We start from the raw sequence: 23832 nt of genomic DNA on the forward strand, positions 1-23832 counted from the left end.
AAAACGTATATTTCTCTTCAAATATTGCAATATATCTTAATTTTATTTATTTTATATCAAATTTTGATTTGTGAATGCATCTAACGCTTGGTAGTTCCGATAAAAGTACCATCACTAGTCCATTTGTTCGACAACCATGCTAATCAGCTGTTCTTGTTATCTAGACCGCACTTTGATCGGCTTTTGAACGAACTATGCTAAAGTCAACATTCCATTAGGATGGATTTTCGGAATGCCCGTGCCCGGCAACCGGAAATTGTACGATCCGTACAGAAGGATGCTCGCTACACCAACGAGCTAGCTGAGGATTTCTCGGATGTCCTGCGGCTAACAGGTCCTCGGAACTGGATCAAGTACAACCAAATGTGCAGGCTGCTGGCAGAACTTAGTTACCATGGATTCGCATCGATCAACAATCTGCAAACGCTGGGCGAGGAATACACAGGCATCATACAGGTGGACGAGAACTACAAGCACATTCCCAGCAGGATGGTAAGTTCCTTCAAATTAAAGACTTGCGATTGCTAATTAACGCCGTCCCTTTAAGCTGCAACTCGTGGCCATTGTCCTGGAGTTTGGTGGAGACTCGCTCTTCCAAAATCTGCTTAAAAAGCTGGACGTCCTGATAGCCAATCATGATGAGATCCGACCCGAAGCCAAGCAGCAGCTGAAGAATATCATTCAGCGACTGCGACAATCCCCCAGCTACGTGAAGGCGTTACACAAGTCCCTTTTTTACTTGGACGCCAGCAAATATCAGCTCTCGAAGCGCACTACCGGCATCAACTATGTACTCATCCGCCATTGGCTGCAGCCGGAGTTCTCACTGTATGGTTACAAGATCCTTGGGGTGATTACGTTTCTGCAGGTGACTGTTTCGCTGGCCATCAGTGGATGGGATGCCTGGCGGGAGCACAAGCGCCAGCAGCTGGAGACCTTAAAGAAGGTGGGAAAGAAATTCCTTCTGCGAGGATCCAGCGTAAACGAGACAGAGTCAGATGCGCCGCAGTGCATCCTCTGTCTGGAGCCTCGTACGAACAGTAGCCTGACTCCATGTGGGCACATTTTCTGTTGGTCTTGCCTGTTGGAATGGTTGGAGGAGCGAGACGAGTGTCCCTTGTGCCGGGAATCGTTGAAAAAGTCACAAGTGATACAACTACAGAACTATGCCTAAGTTAACATGTCTGATTTTGTGTGTCCATGCCGCTTTTGTGCTGATGATGGATCAAAAGTTCAATTTTGTATTTTTATATTTTATGCGTGTAGTTTATTTTCCGAATAATCAGAATTACAATTGGTAAACAAGTCTGGTTTAAATGTACTGCTAAGATGTATAATTGGTGATCGTCCAAACTAATCGAACTTATTGCTAATATGGTATTTTATTTTTGAACACGTACATTATGGCATTATAACAGAAATAATTAAAAGTTTGGAGATTTTTTTATAAATGTTTGGGTAGATACATTTCTTCATCTCCTAAATAGGTTTAATATCATTTTTGTATATTTATACATTTTATATTTCGATTTTTTCAAATAAAACTATGTACATACAATCTGTAGTTTTGGTGTTTTTCGCTTAAAATTACTAATAATATTTACAATACAGTGGCCAGTGGCCAGTGGCTTAAGAAGCAGCCTATACAAGGTCCAGGTAGACATTGCGGTTGAAGATTTGCTTTCTTCGCCGGGATTCGTAGGCGGAACGTGCTTCGGCCGGAGATTCAAAGGCCACCCGCGTGTCGCCGGTTGGTTTGCCATCGTCATTGAACCGCCTGATGATGTCGTCTGGACTCAACTTGTAGTCCCCAAAGAAGCGCAGAATGTCCTTCAGTTCCGCTTTAAACGGAACATTACGCATGGCCACTACACACCCGGGTCGGCTGAACTTGTCCGAGATTATGGATGAGGGCGTCGGTTCTAGATTTCCATGGCCTAGACTGGATTTCTGGTTGTGTGGCGGGGAGTTGTTACCACTTAGGGAAGGATCGGGACGCGCAAAAGGATTGAAATGTTGCTTGGGGGGGTTTGATGATCCACCATTGCTATTTTCTCGTCTTTCCGGAGATATATTCTTCTCTGGTTGCTGCGAATTGTTAGTAGTGCGATTGCTGATGTCGTCGAAGCGACTGGGACCGCGTCGTCGCGATCCTTGGGACACCTGACCAGCACCCCCAGATCCACCACTGCTTGAGTTGCCATTGTTTCCGTTTCCGGAGCTACCACTATTGCTCTCCATTTGCCGATGACCGTTTCCCCCAGGAAGATAGTCCATAAAAGGCTTATTCATCTTGTCGGCGATTTCTTGCGGCGTGATGGAAACCACCCGAAGACCTCTTCCGCGGAAGCGGCGATTATGAAATTCCCTAACAGCCTGCTTAGCACTGGTGGGATCTTGGAACTCTACGATGAATTCCCCAGAACTCTGATTGCGATCATTGAACAACGGCTCTATGTGCTCCACACGCAGCTGCTCCGCGGTGAACAGCTTTCCAAGCTCATTGAGTCGGGTGCTGTACTCGCAGTTGTGGACCCGCACAAAGACATCCTCCTGCCGTGGCCTCTGGGGACCGTTGTTGCCACCTCCGCCGTCGGATCCATTGTCCATGGGTTCATTGTTGTTGTTATTCATGTTGAAGGGGTACATGTTGCCGCCGTTTTGGTGGTGTTGTGGGGGCATGTTGAAGGCCATCATGTCCACCCCGTTATTACCTCCATTGGAAAAGGCTTGCATCATACTGGAGCTCATGTTCTGGTTGTGATTCATGGACATCTGCTGTTGATGATGGTTCTGCTCCTCTGCATGCCGTCTCCTTGGATCGCTGTTGTGGTACCTGCTCTCCTGGCTATTTTCACGCTCCTGTTCCTGCTCCTGCTGTTGTTGCTGCATCTGCTGTTGCCTTCTCTGCTGATCCCTGAGCAACTCCTCCCGCTGATCGGCTTCCTCTTTGAGCAGCTGTTCGTTGGCTCGGCGCAGCTTCTCCTTGGCGTTCATCATCTCAGCTTGGCTGCTCGGCCTCACCCTGAGCTGCCGGAAACCGATGTAGTGCTTGGAGGTATCCTCCAGAGCCGATTGGGCTTCCGACTCCCTCGCAAACAGGACGAAGGCCACACATTCGCGGCGATTGTTCGGACTGGGGGACAAGAGGATATCCACAATGGTGTAGTTGGAGGAGAACATCTTCATGATCTCATGTTCGGTGGTGAGCTGTGGCAGATCTTCCACAAACAGGACATTGGTGCTAGGATTGGGAATATTTAAACCACCACTCGATCCACTTCCTCGACTCCTGTCGCTCCTCTCACCACCTGCACCGCCACCAGAGTTCTGATTCCTTTTTCCGCCTTCGCTGTTCTGGGTGCGTTCCTCCGCCTGCTCGAATTCCTCGTCCCCAACTGGGGTTATCTGAATCTGGCGATCCCGGAACATTGTGTTGTTCCTTTGTAGTGCCTTTTGGGCACTCGACACCCTGGAGAACTCAACGTAGGCCACTCCCGTGCGATTGCCATTCACCTGCATGATCTTGATTCCATTGTGTGGAATATATAGTCCCTGAAAGTACTTGCGGATGTCGCTGTACGATGTGCTGGGACACAAGCTGTTCATCCGGATATAGCATGTATCCGCCACGGGCAGGGCAGCATTACTTCCTCCTGTGCTTCCCGGCGACATTCCAACGGAAGGCGATACCTTCGATGCGGTTTGCTGCTGTTGGAGCAGCAACTGCTGCTGCTGGAAGAGTTGCGGGTACATCTGGGCATACGGATTAACACTGGCAAAGGCAATGGGCTCCGGCTCGGCTTTGGCGGGCTCCACAGCCTGAACTTGGCCCGGACTGCCGGATGCTACCTGCTGCAGTGCAGCTATCAGCTGCTGAGTCGGAATACTCGAATGGAGATTGTAGTTGTTGGTCACATTGTTGGAGGTGCTGTTGGTGGTGTTGCTGGTGGTGTAGCTCTGAAACGAGGGTATCACCGTCGGCAAGTTGAGGCTCAGCCCCATGGTAAGGCTGCCCGGGCTCAGGCCATTCTGAACTGGCGGTCCCCATGGCGAGGGAACAGAACTTGCGCCGGTGGCCAACTTTGATTCCCTTTCCCTGCTGTCCGCCCGTTCCGAGCGGCGCTTTCTTCCACGTTCACGTTCCCGTTCCCGTTCTCGTTCGCGCTCCCGATCCCGTTCCCTCTCACGCTCCCGCTCCCGCTCCCTCTCTCGTTCCCGCTCACTGTCATCCGAGCTGGAGGAGCGACTGCGGCTACGGCGACCCGTCACCTCTGCCAGGGTAACGCCGGCCTGCTGTTGGTAGGCGAGAAAGGAGGGAATGCCCATTGGCACGGTATTGGCCTTGGTCTGTGTCAGAAAACTGCTAAGACCACCAATAATCGGGGGCTGGGGAGGAGCAGCAACCATGGTGGGCTTGGGCACTGCCACGGGTATGGGAACGGGTACAGTGATTGGAGCCACAACAGCGGCTGGAGCGGATGTGGGCCCCTTGCGAGCCGTTTCGATAACCTTCTGCATTTCGGCCCGCGAGGAGAGGAGCAAACGAACCTGGATCTCCATCAGTTTCTCGCGATCCTTTAGCATGGCACAGCGGGCGTCCTCGTCGGTGCTATATGGTTGGGTGTCAAGAAAAGGAAGAGAACGAAATCAGGGCAAGAACTCAATTAAAAAAACGGCTGTGTCGTTGATTTGTTTCCCAGGCCAGATCACCTTGGTGGCAATTACACATCCTGACAGTCTGTCAGGATGCAATATGATTTTGGCAGTCAAAATAATAGCACTACAAGTTCCTAAATACGCATCTTATATTGCCAATGGAATCGTGTCTTTTCAAAATATTCCATAACACGATTGGTTCTACGATTTTGATTCAACATTCAAGGATTTTTCTAGAACTTTCCACGGATTAACAGATCAAATGAACAAGTTATCCTTTTACAGTGATGGAAAAATAAAAGGAACAAAAATTACTATTTTACTTAAAGTCAAGAGCACATAGTAGCACTGTAGAAAGAAAGGTAATCTTTATTCAAAGAAGAAAGCAAATCTATGGGAAAAAATAGACTATTCTAAAAAGAACGAGTATTCTGCCATCTCCAAGTTAAGAAAAGAAGAAAAACATTGCTGAAATCGAGCCAATTCCCCAACATTTTAAAACATTTATCATCAACATTAAAAGGAGCTCTTTCGAAGGACCTTAAAAATCATGTGAGCGGGTAGCCTAAACAGTTCTTTTTAGCCTTTTTTTAAACAGGAAGGATATTGAAAGGGGACTCTTCTTTGCCATGTAACAAATCCGTAAAAATTGGAGAAATGTCCTTTGTTCCTATGAGATAGATGGATTTGTTTGGATATGACGCTAGGCCCATCCAAAAAATACTGCCTACGATCTCAAATATACAAACAAGACCATTAAACCAGGAGAAGGCCGATTTTAAGATAACACGTGTCTAAGCTTCATAAAAAGTGGTTCCTGGATAATAAACTGAACTTTATGAACTGCCCTGCTCGGTCAACTGATTTAAATCCTATCTTTTTTTATTCAAGAAGAAAGAACTATTGGTGGATGAAAGGTTAAGATGAGGCTCCAATTTATGTTTCTCCAATTTTTTAAGTCTATGCCTTGAATATTCAACAGCAGTCTTAAGGGGGCATGCGCACTTGTAATTTTCAAAAAATCGAATTTTTTTTTTTTGCATTTTCTTAAAGTATATACATTTAGAAATGTGTCCACAAAATTTTGAAATGATCCGGTGAAAATACACTGAGCTACACATGTTGAAAGGGAGGGGCCTCCGGTAAGTGTAATGGTGAGTTGAAACTTTAAACACGTTTTTCTCAAAACTACGTTTTTGAAGTCGGTGACCACTCTTAATCGAAAACTAGTGCCCCGATTGTCTTGAAATTTAGCATGCTCTTTTATTACATAATAATCTAGTACTTAATCGAAGGATTTTTTTTTTATGCAAAACTTTTTTTTTACAGCTGAAAAACTACCGATTTTTTTTGACGAAAAACGATTTTTCAACTTTGAAAGGTCGCCATTTTGTCAAATATTTTTTTTTTTTAATATCCTTCGATTAAGTACTAGATTTACTTTTAATAAATGTAAATCCGTTTCATTTTTTGATTTCAGACTATCCAGTTTTTCACAGTGTTGGTCACCGCAACTCGCCTTTTTCGGATGGACCTCACTTCGACGGGGCATAACTTTGAAACCCCTAAATATTTTCTACTTTTTTTTTTTCAAATTTAAGTTAAAATAATGTACTTTCACATAATAAAACGATATTTCAAAAAAATTCAATAGTTTACGAGAAAAAAATTCGGAAAAAATGCCTATTTTTTGGCCCTCCATGTGCGCATGCCCCCTTAAAAAACAATTGATTCTAAAAAAATATTCTATTCTATTTCTATTATTCGATTCTATTATTTTTTCCATCAGTGTAGGATTGAAGTTTTTTGTTTTCAGAAGCCAAGCAGTTCAAAAACATTCCTATCGATTTCGTAAACATATTTTTTTTAGATATTTTCCATGAAATATTTGTGTTTTGTCTTACCTTCGGCAATCTTTCTATATTCATAAAAATGATCAAGAATTGATTTCCAAAGAAATGGTAATAATCTAAGATCAGTTTATTCAGACTCGCTTTACCTGTTGCTGCAGTCCGAAAAATACCATAACCATTCCATGCTTAGTGCTATTATTTTGACGGCAATATTGACGGAATAAGAAATTTGTGGAGCCACTACTCATAAGAGGATGATCTCAGCCTCCCATATTTACAGACAAGTTGAAACCGCCGGAAGCTCTGGGATTGCAATAGGTATATCGTAATGATCAGATTTGGCTAACTACCTGAAAGCGATGAACGCGTCGCCCATCTCGCCGCCGATTATGTGGACACCGCCCTCTGGAATCGCTAGGCCCGAGAAGAAGTTTCGAATGTCGCGGGCATTCGCCGTCCACGGCAAATTTTGTAACCGAATAATCACACTCATCTTGACAATCAATTTGATTTGATTTTCAATTTATTTCTTTTTTAGTACAGACAGAGAGGCACGCGCTGTCTGGGATGGGAGGATATCCACGAACGCTAAACTGACGATCCTTGACGGTCAGACGGTGACAGAACTGAAATCCTCTGGGGTTGATCATAAGTAGTCCATTGCCTTCAATTGTAGTCCGAGGGTCTGAAAAAAAACCTGTAAAGAGAATCGCATATTTATGGAGAATGTGACAAAGCTTATAAGGAAGATCTTAAAGTACAAGTGGCATTATTTTCTTTTAGTTTATTTATATATTTTTAAATGCCATCTCACAGTCAATAAAAGAAATGCTTCAAATTGCATTTGTTTAAAGGCAAACCAAGACAGACAACTCGTATTCCCGGTTTAAGAAATATATCCCCCTGGTAATGATTTAATATCCAGCCTCTTTAAATGGCTTTGTTGGATTTTGAAGCATTTAAGTTTGGCTATCATGCATCTACTCCTAATACTAATACCCCCATGAAGCATGAACTACATCTTTAATGACAACTTCCTTGGAGGATATAATGTGCATTAGACACTCCGTGTTCACAGCTACGCTAAACATTTTCATTTAATTTTTTTCCAGACCATACCAGACTGAAAACTGATTTTTCTGTTACGTAATGCGACCAGTTTCCCTACAAACCGATAGTCCCGATGTCCCCCCTAGAAAACGCAGGTCCACTTGGGATCTCACTTACCCGGTCGCATTTGTGACCTTCGCACATGATCTTACCAATTCCAGGAGTGACAGATTCATGCGAAAAATAACTATCCCTACTGGTTACTACTGGGTAGTACCGCCCACCATCCATCCCACGGATCCATACTGTATATGCTCCCCAATCATTAGCGGCTTCAATTTCCTCATTAGACGCACTCAATTAGCTGCTACTGAAGCGACATTTGTGGAGGATTGGGGGATGGGGTTTGCAGGCTGGGAGCTTCAGGATCGCGAGCTGTTTTCCCAAAAACAGAGTAGCAAGTAGTTGCTGCTGCTGCTACTGCTGCTGAGTGGCGCACAAAACCCGTTGATCGTTTTGGACGTAATGGGAAAGCGATTATGCAGCTTTAATTCAAACGTTGTGAGGATAGCGATTGGTATTGCGATTGGAATGGATTGGTTGGTGGTTTGTATGTGTCGCGGTGTCAAAGACATCGGAGATTCAGCAGGAAACCCAAACCGAAAGCCAACAACCACAACCGAACTCCTTCCGCCTGGCTATATAAAAAGCATTGTTGGCCAACATGCCTGGCAGTGAGAAAATCGAATTGACCGCGTTACCGTCTGGTATCTGGTATCTGGTATCTCTCCGCCGCAGTCGATCGTCATAGATCCTCGCAATTATCGCAATCCTATCGGCTCAATCATCGTCAATCGTTAAACGATCGGATCAATCAATTGATTGATCGCATGTGCGGATCATTAAAAAAATGAACAACCACCCGATAGTGAGTGATCCGTTAAGCCTTAGTTATTACCCTCGAAAGTGGGGTCTTCTTCGAAAGTGAAGTGGTTTCTCTCTCTCTTCGAGTGTGATTTCAAAAGAATTTAACTTAAAAAAAGCAACTTACTCTTCAGTTTCTACAGCATCTGTACTTCAATTAATATAATCTTCAGTTCTTACATCCATAAAATAGCTATTCATCCACTTATTATTTGATTTTTGATCTTTGTTAGTGGAGATCAATTAGAAAATCGATATTATCGATTAAAATAAATTAAAGACCACTGTACCTCTGCAATATATTATTTTAAAATTCATTAGGTCTTAAATTGTGTTATTTGAAATATTTTAAGTGGGTTAATAGATCTGGGGCCTTACCAACCTCCAGATTGTTAAATTTTATTCCAAAATAGCTTCAAAATCAAAGGTTTATAACTTCATGGTATGATAATATTATTAAAAATGTCATCTAGTTTATTTATTTTTAAGTAATACGAATTTTTTTAATTAAAGAGAACTTTAAATTAAGGAATAAGATAGTCAAGGGCCTTAATAAACCATAAAAAATTAAAAAAATAGGTTCAAGAACTGTTGTCTGATTAAAAAAAATTATTTTAATTGTAGAAGTCTTAAAGGGAGACTATTTTTTTAAATCTTTATCTTTTCCAAACTTAAATAATTCAAATGTAATGTCTGACAGCTTCCCTGCTTTCAGACAATGGCCGCCCTGGGCCTTCTCCTTCTAGTGGGCGTGCACGGGACCACAATAATCAGCATCAAGTATCCGGAGAAGCCAGCCGACGTGATCGTGGAGCCACAGCCCGCCAAGAGGGATCTGAGTCTCAGCTATGCGGCCACCAACATCGACTCCAAGGAGGGTACTCGCGTCAAGACCATCACAGTGATCAAGAATGTCGGTGGGATACCTGCTTCAGCCGCTGCCGCTGCCGCAGAAGAAGTGGCTGCCCTTGGAGCCTCTGCCGGCCATAATAACCGAACGAAGCTGGCTATCGATCCGAAGCTGCACAAGAGCGAGGAGTGGGCGAACGCCTTCCGGGATAACTTTGAGTCTTACGGAGCGCTGCCCGATGTACCGGACATTGATGATCTTTTCGAGTTTGTGAACCGGAAGAAGCCGCAGGAGGCAGAGAAGAAGCTGGAGGCGTCCCCCGAACCGGAGGACAAGGCAAAGAAAGAGCCCGCCAAGCCAGTGGCTGAGACTACCACCAAGAAGGTATCAGTTAGTGAGCAGAGCGATGGATTAGCTGGAAGGAGGACTATCCAGGATGCCGGCACGTCTGGCAACGTCGACAGTGACGAGGCTGTGGTGGAGAAGATCAAGGGCGATGCCGAGCTGCTGCCCCACATCCAGCAGGCCAACATCCTGCGCCTTCAGGCTGCCCAGGCTCGCTCCGGGCTGCGCACCAAAGAGTCCTTGATCGCCGTCAACTACTCCACACCCATGCACCAGGTGAGCCAATACTTCGACAACTATGTCCAGGCCGTGCCCAACGGGTATGACTACTCCAAGCCCTGCGGCGCTCCACCGGGCAACAGCATTCAAGTAACCACACCCTCGGGTCGCACCTACGACATTCCGCAAAGCAACAGCAGCGGTACTGGCGGCGGGAATCACCCGTATATCGCACCAGCGATCTCAAAAAAGACACAGATTCCAGCCGGACCGGCCCCACCGGCGGCTCAGCAACCACCACCGCCCAACTACTCCTCCGTGAACTCTATTGTGCCGCCATTAGCGCAGCAGCAGCCGCCACAACCAGTGCCCCAAGGCATTCCGAACCAGAACTTGCCTCCGAACCAGAACCAGATCCCACAGCAGCCACCGATAGTCACACCACCAAACACTGTAAACATCCTTCCTCCTCTGGGGGCGGGCACTGGGGGAATCTCTACCAGCCAGCGTCCCTATGTGGCGCCCAAGCTGCGCAACAATGGCCTGGGCATCAGTCGAGCTCCAAGCAGCACCCAGGGACCGGTATTGTTTCCCCCAGTTACCATACAGCAACAACAACAACCCGGTATTCCCCAGCCGGCGGGAAATGCTCCGCAAGCACCCAGCTTCCGCACCAACATATACGGTGGCGGCTCAAATCGACAAAACACTTTGCGATCGCGTGGCCTAAAGTATTAAGCTCTTAAACTAAAGATCCACTTCGAATAGTGATAGGTTATCAAAATTTGAAGAATTTGAGCGCTATATTAGTATTTTTAACCCATTATGGCAATATGCAGCTAATAATAAAGAAAGGATATTCAAACTAATAGAATTAAGAGTATTTAGGAAAGAGAAAAGCAATAAAATTAAAGACCAGAAATAACGAAACTTTCGAATATTTGAATGTGAGGGCGGGAAAGTCGTTGGACTGTCTCCAGGGTTGCCAATACATGTAAATTAATGTAACAAATTTGGTTTGGTGAGATTGTTTTGGTTTATTTGGTAATTAATTTGCTATCTTAGTTAACCGAAAACAAATAACAGCTGAGAGTTACTGTTATAGTTCGCAACTGTACCTACAGTAACATATGTATTCATTTGTGTGTACCTGAATTACAGCAACCCCTGTAACCGAAGCCTCACTTGCAATATGTGAATTACGAAACACGTCATTGTTGACCTATCAACTGTACTTAATCACAAATCTGGCCCCTTAGCATCCTTTGATAGACACCATCCTATTGAAGCGATGCACACAAAAGCAATTAGAAACAAGCACTGCGGGATAAATCGATATTCAACTTTCGACACTTTCGACAGTGGCCTGTTCTTAATTAAAAATCACACTATTTTATCTTTGTTATTATTTTAAAGCACACTCCGATAGCTTGTTGGTGTTGTGGTGTAGTTGTAGCTTGCAGTCGAGACATCTCCGCGCAAGAAGAGTAGGCAAGCGAAGCGAATGGACGAGGGGGACGTCGTTGCCTCTAAGTACGAGTACTGATTTATTCAATGAACTTTTACTCACCACGCAAAACCTCACAAAACGCAATCTATTCGGGACTAGTAATGCACAAAGACAGATGGGTTCGTTTTGAGACAAGCGCTATATATTTATTTCGACAATTCCTGTAGTAGATCGGCTGAAAATTGTGATTTCCTGGCAGCTACACGAAATAATGCTGTAATTGAAAATTAAGTCTCTGCGTCTGTGTTGGTGACAAAAACAAAAAACAATATGGCGACTGCGACCAGCAGTGTGACCGTATACGACGAATGTCAAAACACCATAGGAATTGGTGTTACCAACTATATGAAAATTATCGTTATCGTTTTTCTTTGAATATTTGGAAGGACTTTGTTTCATAATTAAACTGCTTATTTTGTCACAATCTAGCAGTCCATATAAAATAAATATTCATTTCACTATTCTCATTTTAAAAACTATTCATTAATAATCTTGACTCACATAAGGGTTAACAAGATTAGATGGTCACACCAGCTGACAATTAGAAAATAAGCAATCGTGAAATTTGTAAATATTACTTATACATGAAATGGAAGAGCAAGAAGATCACGAAAATCTCTACAGAGAAGCACAAAAGAAAGTTGAGCTGGGAGAGGAACTGAAAGTAGCCCTCAAGGTCTTTGAAGATATTCCCGGCGTCACAAAGGTGCAGCGAAAAATCCAACAGGAACTCAAGTTTCTAAATAAGGTAAACAGGTGCCTGTATAATTTTTTGAATAAGAGCCTATATTTCACTGTCTTTACAGGTTATTTCCACAAAATCTGTTAAGGAGCACCACATAACCAGCAGCAATTTTGTTTACTATGATTTCCTCATTAAAACGCTGCGATTGCAACAAGGTGTCGTGGACATCAATGGGGTTTTCTCACTGGAATCGCGGGATAATCCCCTTCGCGTGGATATTGTAGCCAACAATGGGTTCAAGTGGGTGAAGGTGATAGCCAGGAACTCGAAATCTGTGGAAGATGCCGTCCGTGGATGTGTGAGCATGGGGGCCAGAAGTGTCCTGGATCAAGCGGAGGACTATCTGGAGGCCAGTTCCCTGCACTTTTGCATGTTCCAGAAGCCCAAAGTGTGTATAATAATCTGTTGTTCGAAACTTATTTACTTAATTTCGTTCTTTCAGATTGTCTTTTACTTTTCCAACAAAATTGAGGATTCGCTTCGAGAGGAGCTCCTGGAAATGGGCGTGCAAACCGCTTCTCTAGACTCACCGGACAGTGATGTAGATGAATATGCCACAACTTCGAATGAACTGAATCTGGATGTGACCACTCTTTTAGCCTACGTTAGTGCCTTGACGAATGGAAATGCAAATTGGGTATACAAGGAACGATTGCTCACTGAACAAGCTGAAAGAGAACGTGCTTCCCCCTTGAAACCGCTTCTGGAGAAAATACTTGACGGGAAGAAACTTGTCTGCTGCCAACTAGCGTACGATGCCTTCCAGAATATTCTTGACATTGTCGGTGGACAGGAAGAGCGAAAGCGGGCCGAAGAACTGATGAAAAGGGTCACTGTTTATCCGGACGTGGAAAGCATTCCGGAGGAATTCTCCCACATACGCTTCACTGCCAATGTGAACGAGCGAAGTCTGAAAATATTTAGTTTCGGCATGGCCCGACAAATTTTTACTGTGACTTCGAATAAGGCTTTTGTAAGATCAGCTAAAATGCAAGGTATTAATGTACCTGTTTTTGTACACGCTTCTGTGGCACTTACCGAGGGCAAACAGGCCAACGCTAAACCACTTTGAATGACAATAAATGTTGATTATTTTTATTTATATTTTCGGAGCTATCTTTTTGAATTTTTACCTGCGCGGTTACTCCTATCGCAGATGAACCTGGTCACACTAAAACATATATGTAAACAAAGAGAAATTTTAGGAAACTGCGACTTTACCATTTCAGCTGATTTTTGTTTATTTGATTGCATATTAAACAAAACTAAAGAAAACACGAAACAAGCAAAAAACCGTTAGAAAGTAAAGTTTTTAAGATTTTTCTACAAAGGGTAGCCTAACTGCTATTTTATTAAAATCAATAAACATTGACAATTAAATAGGAAGACAGTTACACTCAAAGTGGAACTTGGATTCCCTTAATTATATTTCAAATAGGTGTGTCAATAAAACAGAAGTCACATGGACTGCGCTCCTCTTAATTTGGTAAGTTGCTAGCAAATATTTGTTGCCCGATAAAACTAAAAATGTACTTGTTTAAAGGCCCACTTCCACGAGCGACGTTCGGAGCGGTTTATCCGCAATCATCGCTATGAGGAAGCTATCAAGGCTCTGGAAACATCTTTGATTTACATACAGGATGCCCAGAAGAACGTTTGCCAGCCAAAGTCCAAGGAGGTCCTTGACACTTTAACGCTGGATTTCCAAAGGAAACTTCGTCAGATTGAAATTAGAAAAACTCAACATGGACTGAAGTTGAATGACTTTGCTCCTTTGAAGGAAACCAGCCCCATGCTGCCGCTCCGACCGGACAATAGTGGAAGTGGAGGGCTGGTGTCGGCCCAATCCGTTGCCAAGGCAATTGACAAAACAGTTCAGGATTTTGATGCCAAGTTCACATCTACGCTGGTGAATAAGGCTCACTTGGCCACTTCTGAGCCCCAAATAGATACCGTCAAATATATAGAACCAGTGGAAGGCGACGAAGAGGATACATTTCAGCATCGCATGACTGGCAGCGAGGATCTGGACTTGCCCTCCCTTGCTCCCTTGGAGCTTCCCTCCTTTGACTATAGCCTTTTTACCAGTTCTTCAGCCCCATCACTGGCAAGCTTTGCCGTCTTCGCCGAGAGTTTCCAAAAGTAACTTAAAATATAGATTAATAATAGTACTTATGTTCTTAACCCATAACAAGACTAGACTTTTATTTGGCCATTAGGCCCTTCAGCAGATCGTCCATGTCTGTTTCGGTTTCTACATTTTTCAGTAACAGCAAAACCTGCGCCTCCATTTCGCATAGGATGTCTGGTTTCTTATATGTAATAATTAGGGTGTTGAACTGATGGTGCACTGAGATATTATCCTGCGCGGGAGCCACTCCACAACGATCCAAATCTGGTACCGGTATCACCTTGTAGTACTTCTTATTGGTAGTGCGTACAATGATGGCTCGCTGTTCCGGGCTAGCGGTGACATTGTACACCTCCAAGGCGTATGGCATGTTTCGGATGCGCCACTCGATGTTCTTCTTGGTCACCCTCTTGGTGAGCAGAGGAGCTGTGTTGCTTTCCCTCACGGTAAACTCGCTTCCGGCTAGGGAATCCGCATCACCTCCAGGTCCAGTCTGTTTGTTTCCCGACCAATTCAGTTGTCGCGGCTCTTCTCCCAGTTCGATCTCCCACTCCGGCTCTCCCATCAGTTGCTTACATTTGCGCCAGGCCCGGCGCTGAATGATCCCCGTGTCCATGTTGTACTCCTCGGCCATCTGCTGTCCGTCCGGAAACTTGTACAGCACCTTGCGCAGCCGGCCGCTGATCATGGAGTTTTTCTCCGCCGACTGCAGGTAGTTCAGCCAGTTTTGGTAGGACATATTGTGAAGTATACTATGGTTGAATCGAAAATAACAACTAAATTTGATCGATGGCGCAAAGAGGTTGAAAAGCACATTTTGTTTGCCCTGGCAACCCAGCTGTCAACTTGTTTGTAAGTTTGTCCAGGGCTGTCAGGGTCGTCGTGATAACTATCGATAGAATCATCGATTTGCTTCCAGCTCTAGAGTTGACGTGGTCGCCGAAGACGCAAATAATATTCGCATATTTCATCACGACTAGCTATTTATTGTTGCTATTTAAAGTAAGCTGCCACACGTACTCCGCACGTCGTTTAAAAATAGCACAAAGAGCATCAGGAACGCACACCTCGCACAGTAAAAGCTAATTGTAGAAAATTCTCGTTGCAGAGCAGGCGAGAAAAAATCGAAACCAAAACCGAAAAACGAATTAAATAGAAAATTTGCAAGTCAAATAAAAATGAGTTTGGTGTGGACTTTGATCGCCGGCTTTCTCTACGCAGAGATTGCCTTAGTCCTTCTGCTGGTCCTGCCAGTGGCGAGTCCTTACCGATGGAATCGCCTCTTCAAGTCCAAGTTTCTGGCGATGTTAGCCCAGCAGGCGCACATATACTTCTTCCTCATTATGGGAGTGTTGGTGCTCTTCTTGCTGGAGGCCATTCGTGAAATGAGGAAGTACTCGCACTTTGAGCAGGCCGGGGAGGTGCATCTCAACGTGGAGATGCAGCACTCGATGCGCCTCTTCCGTGCTCAGCGCAACTTCTACATTTCTGGATTCTCCATTTTCCTGGTCCTGGTCATCCGGCGACTGGTAACATTGGTTTCTGCCCAGGCCAACCTATTGGCTCAGAGCGAGGCCTCCATGAAACAGGCTCAGAGCGCCACCGCTGCAGCTCGCTCCCTGATGGAGGACAAGAAGACCGAGAAGGCCAAGGAAGCTGGCGAGGACACCACTCTGAACGAGGTAAGTGCTTGTACTCGATCCTTGCAACCCATCCCCAGGAATGGCATGTTTAGAGAGCTAACACCTAAGTCTTTGGAGCTACTTTGGCTACTACCAGCTGTACAAAAATGGCAATGCATATAGAGATGCAGTCGGAAGAAAGTAGACTTTATCAAAATTATCTGCAAACCACACTGCTATTATTCCGATTGTATTGTATTTAAAAGCACACCCAAACATAAAAGTTGGGCCATGAAAGAGCCATTATGCAAAAGTAAAACCTCTTCTAAAAACTCTTTAAACAGCTGTCAGGCCTGCGGAGACGTGTGCAAGGACTCAGTGCCCGAATATCCTAAATATCAAATATCCACCCAAACACATTCCCATATCCGAAAACAAAACGAAACACAAAACACGAATAAATAACCGAATACTCAACTCGAACTCGAACTTTCAGCTCAACAAGCTGCGTGAGCGCGTCCAGGAGCTCACATCCGAACTTAACCGCGAGAAGAAGGACAAGGAGGCCGTTAAGTCGCAGGCGGAGAGCCTTAACCGCGAGTACGACCGCCTCACCGAGGAGTACAGCAAGCTCCAGAAGCAGATCACCATCGGAGGAGCTTCCAAGGGCTCTGGCGACAAGGATGATTAATCGGAAGGCTACTAGCACCAGTCATCTAACATTTAAATAACGATAAGACTTATACATGGCGGTGGGGGCGGCGGCGAAAGCAGGCACATTTAAAAAAGATTACAAACGATTTTAAATCGATGGAAGCACACATCCTAATCCTCATATATGCACCTAACCATGATAACGGACTGCTTACTGATAGTAGTTTCCCGTTGCGTTTGTTTCGCCCAAAAAAATTTATTGTATTTAATTTGTACGTGTTAAGTTTTGTTTGCCACTCTGTAACACTCAGTCCGAAAGCGTCGTGGCTATTAAACGAAAAACAAAAAGTATTCCTCCAGTTTCGCAATGTATGATTCATCTTCGCCAGCTGATAGTCCACATCATTTCTGATGGACAGCAACAAATTATTGCAATGACGTCATTAGATTACTTGTTTGTCCAGTTGGCGATCAATGTTCGGTCGATAAAGCAAAGTCTTTGGTTTCCGTGGGGGGAAGTGTATGTATGGAATGCTATAAGAAACACCTATAAATACCATACTCAATTATTTATAAGGCTCAACAAAATATGCATTTTATCTATGGCATAATAGTATTTACTTAACATTGTTTATCAAGATAAAAATCTTATCTAATTGCCTTTGGCTTTTAATATTCAGTTCAAATTTTGAACTTTGGGCAAACACTTTCTTGTGAAGTACGTCTAGAAGAGTACTTGGGTGATAAGCAATAGATCCCCTATTCCCACCAAAAGCTAACAGAGAAGCTAGGCGCTTCAGATCTCACATAATGCCACCACTTTGGCGGCATATACAGGCAGTCGCCAGGTTGTAGGAGCAGATCATAGAACTTTACCTCCTTTACCAATGGATACTTTTCAAAGTCGAGACTTGCAGCATCTATTTGGGATGTGTTTCCCAGGAATTCGCTATCGTGGGGATACAATTTATCAGTATCTTCGGGAGCTGCAAGTATAATCTTCTTGGAGCCAAACACCTGGCACAGCAAGTTGTGCTTTGGATCGTAGTGCATTGGGGAGATGGTTCCCGCTGGACCCAGCCAGGCTTTTATATCCACGGCTCCAGGAGGATCATCGCCACTTATAGTACAGTAATCCGGAATGGATATATCCTTTTTAAGCGCTGGTATCTGTGAAAAGAGCTCGTGCTGGGCGAGGTACTCAATCTCCTGGCTTCCTTCTTCACTTCCAAATTGCCTTTGCAGGAAGTCTCGGATTTTAACCAGCTGTTGGGACCACTCATCGCTGGCATAGTTGGACCCGATCTCAATGGGAACAGTGCGGTTGCCAGCTATTTGGAGGAGGTAATTGAGATCCAACCACTTTTCCATAGCAGGCCAATGCTTGATGGTATTGAGCAAGAGAGTGGGTTGCCGTGGTGTAAAGCATTGAGTTTTAAACTCATTTAAGCTGGGGGCCTCCATTTGGGGAATATCACAGGTGCTTTGGAGTCGAGTTGATGGCATCAGGATGGGTAATGGCACCGAGGCGCCAACCTTTTCGTCATCTAGGTACTGCATTAAGGATATTTTCAGTTCACTCCAATCCTCCATGCATCCCAATAGCTGAGCCTCGTCTAGGATTCCACTACATATTTCTCGTTGACCAGGATCTGTGCTCTCAAGGAGTAGGAAAAATATCTAAAACGAAAAGTTAATTTAAGTAGATTATTTTTAATGAAGTTATGTAGTTTCTTACTTTAAAATAACATCCAATGGCATATATTTTTCTTATATTCAAGGGGACACTGCTAAAATGTCCTGTGTGTATGCGCTCCCAGTTCCTGTCCACCAGGGCACAGATCAGGTACCGGATCTCTTCCTCGTCGACGCATTTGGAAGATTCACAATTTTCCATGAAACTTATTGCTTTTTTAAGAATATACCGGGCCTCTACTTCATTGTCAAGCAGTTCTTCGACATCCTCTAAGCGGGGAAGCAATTTTGCAAGTTTTATTAGGATTGGATCCATTAAACACCTGGAATTAACTTTTGTTTACAATTTTTGTTTACATTGCGAGGCTTTTAGAGGGTTGCGTATAAGCTCAAATTAAATATCGATAGGTTTTGAAAAAGCTTAAAACATATCGATATTTAACGGTCAATAATGTATTATTGGCGATCACTTTCGATTGTGAATGAATTTGAATTAAATGGGATTTTAATTTGTTATCCAGTCTATAAGTTTAAAATATTATAAAAATAATTAAATATAATAAAAATTTAAGCTCAAATTTAAGAGGTCCATTGAATTTTAAATGTTTGGAATCTATTATAACAATAGTCAAACAATTTTTGGACTATTATAACAATAGCTATTATATCAATTTAATTAGCTTTTATACTCCTATAGAACAAATTATTTATGGCTTCAGCAAATTGGCTTCTTATCTCTATGATGATGATTGAGAATTGATTGATATTGCTCATAAAGTGGAGTGGATGAAACCTAGATAATACGTCACGAACCTATAAATCTAGCTAATCAATAACTTTTTAAAAGTTACATACTTCCTACAAGTGTTATCAGGGCAATATTTTTGTAAGCACCACTTTTGAACAAGGCCTTGATTTTTTATTTTATAAAAGTATTTACAGGACAAATTTTTAAGGTTTAAATAGAGAGCTGTCAGATACTTTTAATAACGAAAACAAAGTAAAGAGCGGTAAGCGTTTGTTTGATTTGAATTGAAAATGAAATGAGATAGAAATGCTCCGAGGGCTTGGGGGCAGTATCTGAGAGCGACTCGTCGCGTCTGGTTCTGGACAGGTGACGGAAAAAAGCAAAAAACACGGTCTGCTTTGTGTTTGTGTTGATAAACAACCTGCGCATATTTACGAGCCAAACCTAAGCACAATATTGTTTTAATATTGGCTCTTTGAAAACGATCAGGTGTGCTTTTTCGTTCCAAAATTTCGGTTTCAAATAATTCCGATTTTAAATTTCAAATGTTAATAAAAGCATTGAGATGGTGTGGAGTTTGCTTCCAAAATGTCAACCCAAGTAGAAACTATATGGTAAAGGTTTTGAGATATGAGGAAGTTTTAATTAATTTTTAGTGGGGAATTTATGAAAGGAACATAATAATTAAGAGATCAAACCATGAAATACAAATCTCGTTAGATCCAACTGCAGTAGTTAATAAACTTGCTTATCCGCCGAGATATTCCAAATCTCAATTAAACAAGGGAACCTCCATACTTACAAACAGTCAAACCTTGATTAAGTATACCATAAGTGAGCCAGTGGGATCTTTAGAAACCGGTACTCACTTTAATTTACACAAATTCTGGGCCCGCTCGGCGGTCGCATATCAGGTTGCTTATCAGTTCGCCTCCGTCGCTCAACGACTTTGGATCGCGTTTCGGTTTTTTGCATTTCCAGAGTAAATAACATTTATTTGACCGCCAAGGTGATTCGAGGCGTCTGCGACCGAGTCGGTAGTGACATGTCCAAGGCATCCGAACCATATTTTGTGGGCGTGGACGTGGGAACGGGCAGTGCCCGGGCCGCGCTGGTGGCCTCCGATGGCCGGGTGGTGGAGCAGTCGGTGCAGGAGATCAAAACCTGGACCCCAGAGCCTCACTACTACGAGCAATCTACTCAGGATATTTGGGGAGCCATCTGTAAGGTGGTGAAGGTAAGTTGGACTGCAACATTTATTTCAAAATATATTAAAATATATTTGATTTATAATAAGGACTAGAACACTAAGAATTCCTTTTCTATAATTTAAAATTTTGATCTGTGCGATCTTATATTATTTTCTTTGCGATAACCTCCACTGGTCGTCGCCATTTCTCGCGAAGATTAGATTAACCCAGTCTCGATTTTACAGCATGTCATTGCCGGCGTCAATAAGTCACAAGTCAAGGGCATTGGCTTCGATGCTACCTGTTCCTTGGTGGTTTTGGGCCCCCAGGGAGCTCCTCTGACCGTCAGCAAGACCGGAGAGCCGGAACAAAACGTGATCCTCTGGATGGATCATCGTGCCGCCCAGGAAACAGCGGAGATCAATTCCTCCGAGCATCCCCTGCTAAAGTATGTTGGTGGTCAGGTTTCCCTGGAGATGGAGGTACCAAAGCTCTTGTGGCTTAAGAGGAACCTTTCCGAGACCTTCACCAATATCTGGAGGGTATTTGACCTTCCCGATTTCCTAACCTGGAGGGCCACGGGTGTGAATACCCGTTCCCTTTGCTCCGTGGTGTGTAAGTGGAACTATGATGCTGCCAATCAGAGCTGGAACAAGGAGTTCTTAAAACAGGCCGATTTGGAGGAACTGACTCGGGACAACTTTGAGAAGCTGGGCAGTGATGTTCAGCCTCCTGGCAGAACTGTGGGAAAAGGTCTCTCCGAACAGGCTGCTTCAGAACTGGGTCTTGCTCCGGGCACTGTGGTGAGTACGTCCCTTATCGATGCCCATGCTGGAGCTTTGGGAATGTTTGGCTGTCGCTCGAAAGGATCCAGTTCATCCGACGATGTCCAAGGCAAAATGGCCCTCATTGCTGGTACCTCCACTTGCCACATGTCCATTACGCGGGATGCCTGTTTTGCTGAAGGGGTTTGGGGTCCTTACCAGGATGCCATTATCCCAGGATATTTCCTAAACGAGGGAGGTCAGAGTGTTGCTGGTCACCTCCTAGATCATGTCCTAAAGACCCACGAAGCCTACACAGAGCTTAAGACCAAGCTGGGAGCAGATAAGTGAGTTATAGATTTTAATAATTTTTGTATTAAAAATAATATTTTTTTTTAGAAATATTTACCAACATCTTAATAAACTACTCCCTGAACTGGCTAGTGCTCGGGGCTTAGAAGAGGTGAGCTGCCTCACTGAGGATATTCATGTCTGGCCGGATTTGCATGGAAACCGGTCACCCATTGCCGATCCTACGCTACGAGGAATTGTAAGTACTTCCAGGATATCCTTAACATGAGGTCTTCTAATTCAAACTCTAATTCAAACTTTTATAACTTTTCTGTTTTAGATTACTGGTCTGGACATGACGCGTGGAATTGAATCTCTGGCCATTAAATACTTGGCCTTCGTTCAAGCACTGGCTGTGAGTATTACTATTTTTATATAAACAAGGAATGCCATATAAAATAAATTTGAATTTTTTGTTTTATTTTTTAGTACGGTACACGTCACATTATTGAAAACCTTTATCATCATAAGCGAGCACCTTTCCAAACACTTCTCTTCTGCGGTGGATTGGCTAAGAATCCTTTATACGTACAATGCCATGCGGATATTTGCAATTTGCCGGCTCTTATTCCAGACGAACAAGAAATGGTCCTTGTGGGGGCTGCTGCTTTGGGTGCCGCTGCGTCAGGACATTATAACAGTTTAGAGGTCAGTTCCACATACACCTTAAACTTAGCTATTGCGTTAAACATTTAATTTATTTTCATGTGCCCGCAGAAAGCTTCCAAAGCCATGGGCGGCACTGGTCAGCTTTTAAAGCCGAACCCCAGGACTCTTGACTTTCATAATCGTAAGTTTAAGGTGTTCCTGCAACTGCTAGAGGATCAGCGCCGATACAGAAACATTATGCAGGGAGAATAAAATTTGTAGTAAAGTAACACTAAATAATTTGAAAATAAATGCCATACATAAGCATTTGAAGTATAAATTAAGGATTGGGCGCGCAGGTACACGGTAAACTGGTGATTATCGTCGCTAAGGATACTATGCTACCACGACATCGATTGCCACGCCTAGGCAATAAAAGCAGCCGCCTTGGAGGCGATGTTACCACGACACACAGGGCAGGCAATGGAGATTTTTTGGGCGCAATCCTCGCATAGACATACATGACCACAAGGCAGTAAAATAACCTGAAAGGAGGCAATTTCAAGTCTTTAGTGGACATATGTGTATCAAGTTGGGTTGGCCAACTTGTTGGCCAACATATCTATAGTTACTTGGTTTATTATGTTCTAGCTACTAAATGGCCTTTAAAGTTTAAATCTTCAAAGAAAAAAGCTTAACTACTGACCAAATTTTACACTTTTAAAGGCATTATTTCTGTCAATAGATAACATTCATATTACAATATTGGTCAGTTTATTATTCACCTCTTTCGGATTGGTGGAGCACACGACGCAAAGCTGATCCTCCGACATGTTTTGCGGACGACTCCTGGCGCGACGCTCCCTTCGCTCTGTCTCTAAGCGATCCCGTATTATGGCTTCCTCCTTAAGCTGTTTCCGCCGCTTGTACATCTTTTTCGCAATAAAAGTAACCAAGATGATGGATATGCTGCCGCACACAATAAGCTTTAACCTGAAGGGGATATTTCAGATCAGTTAAGTTTAAAAGGAACGTGAAAACCACTCACAGTGTAGCTCCCTTAGCATCCTCGAAGCGCTTGATTAGCATAGACTTAGTGGCAGTAGTTAGGAAAAGGGGACCAGCTGTGGAAGGCTGCATTCGTAAGGTATTTCCATCCAACTCTAACTCTCCGACGGCAGTGAGGAAACTGCCTTCCCTTAGAACTTCTTCGGTTGTCTGCAGACCCCGTTGGCGAACTCCGGAGAAGAACCCGAAGACGTGATCGATGACAGAAAGATTGCTTGGTTCGTAATTGTCGTAGACCATATCAACGTCCAAGACAGCAGCCTTCAGGGCATCCATAATCTCCACGCCGTGCTGCTGATTGCGCAACTCGAAAGGCATCTCATTGGCGGTCTCGTGGAGGAGTTTATGGTGCTCCGTCCAAAAGCCAGCGAATCCTCGGGTAATTCTGTGCTCGTGAAGCTTTACAATTTGTAGGACTCCACTCACACTAGGAACCAGGTTGCTCCGTAACGGAACGCCAATGGGCGTCACTGTCCCACGGATTACGGCGTAGGGTATCTTTTTATCGCGATGCTTTTCCACCACAGATTTTAGGTCCCCATCTATACTGTATTGTGGTGCCGTCTAAAACGTGAAATTGAGATAAATTTAAAAATAAAGTTTTAAAAAATCACAGGTGTTCAGGATTCTCAGCACCTACCTTGAGCACTTGGGCCGTGCGCTTGTATTGCATATATTCCCGTACACATAGTCCTAGAATTACTAAATCTACGCCTAAAGCTACCGATTCATGGAGGAAGTCCATGTTTTGTACAAAAAATTGGTTATTTTTTAGTTATAAAAATACATATGTTTGCCAGAGTTGTTGTATTATGAGTGCCGGCTTGGCAGCTGTTCGCCAGGGTTGCTAAGTGGTAATCATACTT

At 43.7% G+C, this 23832-nt stretch overlaps 10 protein-coding genes across 17 annotated transcripts; 6 read left to right on the forward strand and 4 right to left on the reverse strand.

Annotated features, from left to right (window-relative positions):
- Positions 1–88: 88 nt before the first annotated feature.
- On the forward strand, positions 89–1564 carry LOC6507405 (peroxisome biogenesis factor 10). Of its 2 annotated transcripts, XM_044714788.1 has the most exons (3): positions 89–105; positions 165–492; positions 548–1564. In XM_044714788.1, the coding sequence occupies exons 2-3, from the start codon at positions 220–222 to the stop codon at positions 1172–1174; spliced, it is 900 nt and encodes a 299-aa protein (XP_044570723.1). In that variant the 5' UTR covers positions 89–105; positions 165–219; the 3' UTR covers positions 1175–1564. The 2 variants fall into 2 exon arrangements, with proteins under 2 accessions (XP_044570723.1, XP_032309634.1); XM_032453743.2 differs by lacking the exon at positions 89–105 and having other exon boundaries at positions 119–492.
- On the reverse strand, positions 1182–11724 carry LOC6507652 (GATA zinc finger domain-containing protein 14). 2 transcript variants are annotated; one of them, XM_032453740.2, is made up of 3 exons: positions 11051–11724; positions 6863–7209; positions 1182–4612 (listed from the first exon to the last, which is right to left on the reverse strand). In XM_032453740.2, exons 2-3 carry the CDS (start codon positions 7003–7005, stop codon positions 1642–1644), a joined length of 3114 nt encoding a protein of 1037 aa, XP_032309631.1. In that variant the 5' UTR covers positions 7006–7209; positions 11051–11724; the 3' UTR covers positions 1182–1641. The 2 variants fall into 2 exon arrangements, with proteins under 2 accessions (XP_032309631.1, XP_001956079.1); XM_001956043.4 differs by having other exon boundaries at positions 11471–11721.
- LOC6507406 (arginine-glutamic acid dipeptide repeats protein) lies at positions 8939–10986 on the forward strand. The gene has a single exon (XM_001956042.4). The coding sequence runs from the start codon at positions 9205–9207 to the stop codon at positions 10636–10638; it is 1434 nt and encodes a 477-aa protein (XP_001956078.1). The 5' UTR covers positions 8939–9204; the 3' UTR covers positions 10639–10986.
- Positions 11725–11874: 150 nt separating the features above from the next.
- On the forward strand, positions 11875–13257 carry LOC6507407 (UPF0415 protein C7orf25 homolog). Its single transcript, XM_001956041.4, has 3 exons — positions 11875–12158; positions 12217–12543; positions 12598–13257. Exons 1-3 carry the CDS (start codon positions 12000–12002, stop codon positions 13225–13227), a joined length of 1116 nt encoding a protein of 371 aa, XP_001956077.1. The 5' UTR covers positions 11875–11999; the 3' UTR covers positions 13228–13257.
- A 56-nt stretch (positions 13258–13313) lies between these two features.
- Positions 13314–14346, forward strand: LOC6507408. The gene is made up of 2 exons (XM_001956040.4): positions 13314–13641; positions 13699–14346. Exons 1-2 carry the CDS (start codon positions 13618–13620, stop codon positions 14299–14301), a joined length of 627 nt encoding a protein of 208 aa, XP_001956076.1. The 5' UTR covers positions 13314–13617; the 3' UTR covers positions 14302–14346.
- LOC6507651 (protein DPCD) lies at positions 14333–15162 on the reverse strand. The gene has a single exon (XM_001956039.4). It carries the CDS (start codon positions 15023–15025, stop codon positions 14360–14362), a length of 666 nt encoding a protein of 221 aa, XP_001956075.1. The 5' UTR covers positions 15026–15162; the 3' UTR covers positions 14333–14359.
- LOC6507409 (B-cell receptor-associated protein 31) lies at positions 15149–16913 on the forward strand. Of its 4 annotated transcripts, none has more exons than XM_044714789.1 (3): positions 15149–15288; positions 15395–15968; positions 16253–16913. In XM_044714789.1, exons 2-3 carry the CDS (start codon positions 15465–15467, stop codon positions 16301–16303), a joined length of 555 nt encoding a protein of 184 aa, XP_044570724.1. In that variant the 5' UTR covers positions 15149–15288; positions 15395–15464; the 3' UTR covers positions 16304–16913. The 4 variants fall into 4 exon arrangements, with proteins under 4 accessions (XP_044570724.1, XP_001956074.1, XP_032309636.1 ...); XM_001956038.4 differs by having other exon boundaries at positions 16405–16913; XM_032453745.1 differs by having other exon boundaries at positions 15203–15968; positions 16405–16913.
- A 143-nt stretch (positions 16914–17056) lies between these two features.
- Positions 17057–18741, reverse strand: LOC6507650 (bifunctional peptidase and arginyl-hydroxylase JMJD5). The gene is made up of 2 exons (XM_001956037.4): positions 18301–18741; positions 17057–18242 (listed from the first exon to the last, which is right to left on the reverse strand). The coding sequence occupies exons 1-2, from the start codon at positions 18571–18573 to the stop codon at positions 17322–17324; spliced, it is 1194 nt and encodes a 397-aa protein (XP_001956073.1). The 5' UTR covers positions 18574–18741; the 3' UTR covers positions 17057–17321.
- A 606-nt stretch (positions 18742–19347) lies between these two features.
- On the forward strand, positions 19348–22225 carry LOC6507410 (FGGY carbohydrate kinase domain-containing protein). 3 transcript variants are annotated; one of them, XM_014909736.3, is made up of 7 exons: positions 19348–19494; positions 19987–20242; positions 20441–21306; positions 21359–21509; positions 21591–21665; positions 21740–21958; positions 22028–22225. In XM_014909736.3, exons 2-7 carry the CDS (start codon positions 20051–20053, stop codon positions 22169–22171), a joined length of 1647 nt encoding a protein of 548 aa, XP_014765222.1. In that variant the 5' UTR covers positions 19348–19494; positions 19987–20050; the 3' UTR covers positions 22172–22225. The 3 variants fall into 3 exon arrangements, with proteins under 3 accessions (XP_014765222.1, XP_044570725.1, XP_001956072.3); XM_044714790.1 differs by having other exon boundaries at positions 19348–19371; positions 20015–20242; XM_001956036.3 differs by lacking the exon at positions 19348–19494 and adding an exon at positions 19602–19619 and having other exon boundaries at positions 20015–20242.
- On the reverse strand, positions 21710–23808 carry LOC6507649 (mitochondrial E3 ubiquitin protein ligase 1). Its single transcript, XM_001956035.4, has 4 exons — positions 23607–23808; positions 22947–23530; positions 22684–22891; positions 21710–22443 (listed from the first exon to the last, which is right to left on the reverse strand). The coding sequence occupies exons 1-4, from the start codon at positions 23709–23711 to the stop codon at positions 22324–22326; spliced, it is 1017 nt and encodes a 338-aa protein (XP_001956071.1). The 5' UTR covers positions 23712–23808; the 3' UTR covers positions 21710–22323.
- Positions 23809–23832: the final 24 nt, after the last annotated feature.

The sequence above is a fragment of the Drosophila ananassae genome, chromosome 2R (assembly GCF_017639315.1).
Source record: "Drosophila ananassae strain 14024-0371.13 chromosome 2R, ASM1763931v2, whole genome shotgun sequence".
Lineage (NCBI taxonomy): Eukaryota > Metazoa > Arthropoda > Insecta > Diptera > Drosophilidae > Drosophila > Drosophila ananassae.